We start from the raw sequence: 6,963 nt of genomic DNA, 5'->3' as shown, positions 1-6,963 counted from the left end.
CATACTTAGCAAGTCTTCGACAAACATTCATTATATACCGACACAAAGATATTAAACTCGACTCAGCTCATAACCTCGCATATAATTCAAATTAATACTTAGGTTATAAGCTAGATGAATTAATTTAGGTTAAACTAGGCCAACCCAATTATTATCGATTTGAGATTTTTTAAAAAAATTAAAATGATATTATTTTTAAAAAAGAACTAGAAATTTAAACCGGATTTTAATTAAGTCAACCGGAACATATCAAGTCAAGTCTCAAATAATTTAATTTTAAATCCAACTCTGACCAAGAGCTAGGTTAACAAGTTACTAGATTGATCTATCAAACCATATTAGATTCATTTATCAAGTCAAGTTTGGTTTAATAATACTATACCAACATAATATAGAGTTCAATATTTCTTTCTCATTAAAACCCATAATTTAAGAGAAGCAAAACTGCATTGCTGAATTGGAGTTTTGTTTTTGAAGTGTCATTTCAACACGGCAATCTACTTTAATTAAAATAAATTGACTATATAGTGTTGGTACCATGCTGGGATGTTTTTGGCCGGTGATTTGCGACATCAACCGAAAGTAATTGACTTGACCTCCACATTTCCATTTTCTATTTTTATATACTCCTGGCAAGGTACACACTCGCAGGACCTGTTGAGAAGACCTTATAGGCTTCTAGTCATGACAGCACCCACTTGTGACTCAAGAGACCTCCTCTGTGTAATTTTTATCGAGACAAATCTAGAATAGTATAACAAATGCAGATGTAATACTTAAGAGTTACAATTATAGTGTCTGAGTGTATTTGGTAATAAGATGTATTTTGTTTTTATAAAAGAGCTTTTAAATTAAAATAAACTCAAAATTATATTTTTTTTAAATAAATTTTTATTGGTATATTAAAATCATTTAAAATCATATAAAAATATTAATTTGAAATTTTTTAAAATAAAAAATAATTTTAAAAACAGAATAGCATGGAATCCAAAGATACTGAACAAGGAGATAGTTGCCCCCTAATTTTCTAGTCCTATAATCTATATACCAGCCTTTTTTTAATTAATTTTTACATGAGTGTGTTTGTGCATTACTTAATTTATATATCCCTTCATTTTCCTCTTCGAGAAAAGAATAAAGTGCAAGAAGAAAGGTAATTGTGGAGCTTGGGAGAGGACTGACTCTGCCTTTAACAAGGAATGAACGATATTTTCAAAGTTTTGAAGCATAATGTTTAAAAAGCTTAAAATCTCGTTTTTTTTTTTTTAATTTTAAAAGTGTTTTTAAAAAAAAATTAAAAAAATAATTTTTTCTTTACTTCAAATTAATTATTTTTTTGATATTTCTTAATTGTTTTAATATGCTGATGTCAAAAATATTTTTTTAATAAAAAAAATATTATTTTGATGCATGTCCAAACAAAAATCATTTTGAAAAAACAACCACTACCACTTTTTAAAACACCCTCTAAACATGAAAAGAAACCAAAAAGTAACCTTTTTGAACTTGGAAAAGGACTGAAATTTTCATAGTTTGTGACAGGTGTTCGACACTTTTTTAGAAACATGTCAATAATATTTTAAAATTCAATGTGCTTAGGAATGAGGATTTTTTTAAGTACATTCATGTTAATGTTTCCTTCTCCAGAGTTCAAGTTGGAGTTCAAGTTGATAATTGGTGATAAAAGATTCAACACCTACAAAACAATTCTTTTCAGTGGGATTTAGAAATCCTCTAATAATAAATGGTGGGATTTAGGGATCCTCAAATGATAAAATTAGTGACTTTTAATAAGGGATTAAATGAGAGGATGAACTTTAAATTCTTAAGAATAATGATATTAATTTGTTGTTAGTTGTGTATGATACATGCTCTGTAAAATAAGAGTATGAACAGAGAATAAGAAAAATATGAATCATTTACCTAAGTAGTTAAGATAGTATATGTAGTTTTTGAACTTTGTCATGTTGCTTGAATAGAGGGGTTGGAGCGTTATTTTTTTTTTCTTTATATCATCAATGAGGAATATATATCTTTAACACAACATTAATAAATAATAGATATTCTTTACACAAAATTAATGGTGAAGGAAATATGATAGGCTATGTGGAGACTTTTATGCACCTATAGATATATGGAGATAATCATTATTGATTTTAATAATTTATAATAAAAGACATAAGAATAAACAAATAAATCCATATGGCCTAACATGGAGTATAAGAAGATTATCAACGTAATATGTATTAGGTTTGGAACCCAAGGGTGATGGGTCTGACACCTTATCAGACTTATATGCACTTGGGCTCAGTGCGTAACTCAACCCAAGGTAGTTAGGTCTGGTATCTTGTAAGACCCACATATATTTGGGCTCAACACGTAATTGAATTCAAAATAGTTGAGTCTGGTGTCTTACCTGACCTACATGCACTTGGGCTCGCACGTAGTTAAACCCTAGACAGTTGAGTATAGCACCTTGCCAAATTCATATAGATTTGAGCTCGGCTTGTAGCTGAACTAAAAAATGTTTGAGCCTAACACCCCCCCCCCACACACACACAGACTTAATGGTAACTAAACCCAAGTATGTTTAAGTTTGACACATTATCGAACCCATATGCCTTTAGGGTCAGTGCCTAATTGAACCCAATGATATTTATATTTGAATATATGTCTTTGAGCTTAACACGTGGCTGAACTCAAAGATGTTAGATTTAGAATTTGGTCACACCCACATGTACTTGGCCACATGTACTTGGGCTTAGTACATAGCTGAACTCAAGAATATTAGATTTGGTATCTTGCCAGAACCACGTGTACTTGGCATCAGCACATAGTTGAATATAAGAAGGTTCGGTCTGGCACCTTGTTAGACCCACTTGCACTTGAATTCAGCACGCAGCCGAGCTTAATAATGTTGGGCCTAAAAGTAAATCAAACTCATATCCTTGTTATCTAGGGTTGGTATCCTACCAAATCTAAATATGTTGGTTATTACCCTGTCTTTAACCCTCTTAATCATGAGCTTTTAAACAAACATATCTAAGATATTAATTCATTACAGGCTATAAGTTTTAGCCAAAAGTTTCTTTTCAATTTTTGTGCTAAAAAAATGAGAGGGGGAATAAGCAACTATCCATAGCTTAAACTTTTGTGTTAAAAAAAGTGCTAAAGAAAGACTAGTTTTACAGTACACAAAAACCTTGAATTTTTCAATCTCCGTAGAAAAAACATGAAAACTGAGAAATTCTGCATTAAAGATTAATAAAAACATTTCAGAGGGAGATTGAGGTGTTAATAATGGAGATTTGTTGTAGGCAACTCTGAGATAGTTCTGAATATTCAGTTATAGATCTGTCATCATTGAATCATGCAAGAATTCTAGTAGAAGTGGGATAATGCTGAGCCCAATAAAAAAACATGTTTAACGTGAAATAAATAGCCTAAAAAATTCATAACTTTCCATCCTATTTTTTAAATACATTTAAATTTGGTTTGGAGATTCAATAAACTCAATTCTATAGAGGTTCGGCCTTAAAAAAAGCCCTTTTTTCCCTAAAAATTGATAGGAAACCCATCTCAAATTTTCTACAGGATGCATTCCATCCACCCATCTAAAAACTCTCATAGTGCCCGGTCAAGAGCCACCGACTTTGAATAATCAAATGTTGAAAATTCTGAAGACTATACTCCAGTACACTGTACACCGGCAAACTACTTGAGACATGTCAATACCTTGCTAGACAAGTGCTAAAAAAGCTGTGGTTAGCTTAGGATAGCATGATGGAAAAGTAGCAGAAGCGACAAGAAGCATGATTGATTTTATTTCTGCCAGAAGAGGGAGTCTTACAACTACATCATCTAGGATTGGAAAGAACAGATGCTGGAGGAGGTGCTGAAGAAATATGGTTGTTACCAGCTGGAGAAGCTATCATTGAATGCGAAAACCGATAATTGATGTTTGGATATACCTCCATAACACCTTCCAACACTTTTAAAACTGTTGACATGAGAGGTCTTCTTTCTGGGTCATCTTGCAAACACCAAGCAGCAACCTTTATCATCCTCGTTATTTCCTCTCTATCACTCCGCGCGTATTCATCCAAATTTCCCACAATGTCTATTACTCTATCTTGATCACCTTTCTTCTGCAACATTGTAAGCAAATGAAAGGCAGATTCTGGTTGTGATTGGTCTGCATTTCTGCGTGCACAAACTATTTCAAGGAGGACAATTCCGAAGCTATATATGTCAACTTTTACCGTAATACGACCTAATGGTTGACGCCATTCTGGAGCAAGATATCCCGGTGTTCCTCTCATTGAGATTTGAACCTGGTTCATATCTCTATTGATTAGCTTGGATAACCCGAAATCAGCGATTTTGGCATGGAAACTTGAATCCAAAAGAATGTTCTGTGGCTTTACATCAAGATGTATTATGGTATGTCGACAGTCTTCATGAAGATAAGCCAGCCCTTTTGCTATGTCGACTATAATCTTCTTCCTGGTCTGCCAATCAAGGAAAGGTCGTTGTACATTCATAAAAATCCAATTATCCAACGATCCATTGCTCAAATACTCAAAAACCAGAAGCCTGGAGGATTTCTCTGCGCAAAATCCAATCAACCTCACCAAGTTAAAATGGTGCAGACTTCCAATTGCCTCGGCTTCTGCTAGAAAAGCACTCATTCCTTGGCCTCGTTTCTCCAACCTCTTCACAGCAATTTGTGTTCCATCTCCCAATTTTCCTTTGAATACAGACCCGAAGCCTCCTCTTCCAAGTCTCTCGTTGAAATTATCAGTTGCAACGTATAGTTCTTGGTATGAGAAACTGACAGGCATTCCTGGAACATGCTTTATACGATCATCTTCCACATCCTGCTGATCTTGCTCGGACTTCCCACGCCTTCTTGCCCTCAAAATAAAAATCACTACAAAAGAAATGATAAGAAGAACACTACCTATAACTCCTGCTATAATTGGTACCAAACTTCTTGGAGTTTTAGGCCTTATTTCTGGAGAAGGCCTTGGTGGTTTTTTAACTTGTGGGGAAGGGCTTGGTGCTCTTATCACAGTTGGTGATGGCGGTACTGGGGAAAGCCTTGGTGCTATTCTCACAATTGATGCTGGCGGTGGCATGGACTTGTATTCAGTAGTGTTTCCTGTGATGGACAAAGAACAGATGTATGAATTGTGTAAGCTATAGTTTCTTTCAACGTGTAGTACAATATATATAGAATGTGTCTTTGTGGTAAACTAACTTCTATTTTTGCAGGCCTTTCTTAACTTCTCATCAAACAAATTACACCACTCCTAAATGTTAAAATGATTAAAAACAAAATACCAAAAAAAAAACTATTACATTGAAAAATGGTAAATTTACCTGCGCAGAAGACAATTTGGTAATCGGATGATGCACAACTGAAGGTACCAGTCTCATCGTCAAGAGGATAGGTGTAAGTGCTTGGACACTTTTTCTTAAAATTCTGAGAATAAAAGGTAGGCTTGCAAGTCGAAGGTGTTTCATATTCACCAGTACAACAAAATTCTTGTGAATTAAAGGCCTCACACGCGCTGCTGCACCCCGCAATCTTCCCATCAGAACTTTTAACCGTAAGTTCTGGAGGACAAACGCCGTTCAAATCCACCACACATCCTGCTTTTTTGCAGCTCCGATTAGAAGGCAGAACAAGCAAAGGCAGGTTGTAGCCATCAAGAAGACTAACATTAAAAAAATCAAGTCCAGCATTGTTAATCTTGAACTCTGCCATCGTCACAGGACTCGAGCGAGCTGGAACTGTTGAACATTCTATTTTGCCAGACCCGCAGTCGCCTGTGATGCAGGAGAATTTTCCTGTATCAATATCTTCAGTGCAATTTGTGCGACCCCATAAACGACCAGCCCAATCATCGTAGGTTGTTATGTCCTTCCAGTCATTCTTTCCAAGGGAAAAACCAGTTGGGATCGCTCGGATGAGATATAAGCGAGGTCTTGGATCATATGTTGAGTTTATTCCTGGCCATATAGTGTAGTCACAATTGTTTAATATTGTTAAAGTTGCTGAATCAACACCTGCGAGCAATAACATAAGATAACAGCTTAATTAATTGTGTGGCAGAATTAGAGATGGGAACAGAAAAGGTGTGATAGATTGCTTTACCATACCTGATACGAATAAATGAGCAACCAAGAAAGGAGATAAATGCATAAGCAACTTCAGTAGTGACATTGAAACAGAAATAAAAAATTTTGTTTCAAATTAACAGATTTTGGTTTTCTTTTTTTCTTTGGGCTAAGCTTTACTTGAAGGTTTCATGAAGAACATGATATGTCTATTACGCGTAGGGGACAGACATTAATTGTGCATAGAAAAGTTTGTGTTGAAAGTTCTTCCACTGTCATCCAACCACTTTCTTGAAAATAAGGCAAAAGAGACCCCACATTTTTTTACTGGATACTCTGAATTAATTTATTAACTCTAAGAAAAATAAATATGTTGTGTTATATTTATGATAAAAAAAATATATATATAGCCCACTATTTTATTTGGTCCCTCTAGTTTTTTAATTTTATATTTTGATTCTAAGCTTATTTTTTTCATGTTTCGATTCCTAAGATATTGTTTATGAATTGTTTCAAGATAAAAAAGATAAAGACAATAAATAAAGAGTAGACAAGACAGAAAAACAAATAGAGACAAAATTGTATTTGGTAATAATGTATAAATCAAAGTGATTGTTTTTATATCATGTGTTAGTTATGATGGATAAAACATGATAAAATATAAAAAGTTTATTATACCCTTATTAAGTATTATTATCAAACTTACATATTTAAAAAATAATTAGATATTTTTCTATGTTAGTTTATATTGTATGCTAAAAGTAATAATATTATTATAACCATAGTTATTAAACTCGGATTGACCTAACGACTTACATGGAACCCGGCTAACTTAGA

At 33.8% G+C, this 6,963-nt stretch overlaps 1 protein-coding gene across 1 annotated transcript; it reads right to left on the bottom strand.

Annotated features, from left to right (window-relative positions):
* Positions 1–3,683: 3,683 nt before the first annotated feature.
* Positions 3,684–6,311, bottom strand: LOC118059029 (PR5-like receptor kinase). The gene is made up of 3 exons (XM_035071843.2): positions 6,169–6,311; positions 5,386–6,075; positions 3,684–5,164 (listed from the first exon to the last, which is right to left on the bottom strand). Exons 1-3 carry the CDS (start codon positions 6,230–6,232, stop codon positions 3,858–3,860), a joined length of 2,061 nt encoding a protein of 686 aa, XP_034927734.1. The 5' UTR covers positions 6,233–6,311; the 3' UTR covers positions 3,684–3,857.
* Between the last annotated feature and the right edge of the window lie 652 nt (positions 6,312–6,963).

The sequence above is a fragment of the Populus alba genome, chromosome 4, assembly GCF_005239225.2.
Source record: "Populus alba chromosome 4, ASM523922v2, whole genome shotgun sequence".
In the NCBI taxonomy this organism is placed as follows: domain Eukaryota; kingdom Viridiplantae; phylum Streptophyta; class Magnoliopsida; order Malpighiales; family Salicaceae; genus Populus; species Populus alba.
Note: the sequence above shows the minus strand (reverse complement) of the source record. Positions and strands in the feature narration are given on the sequence as shown.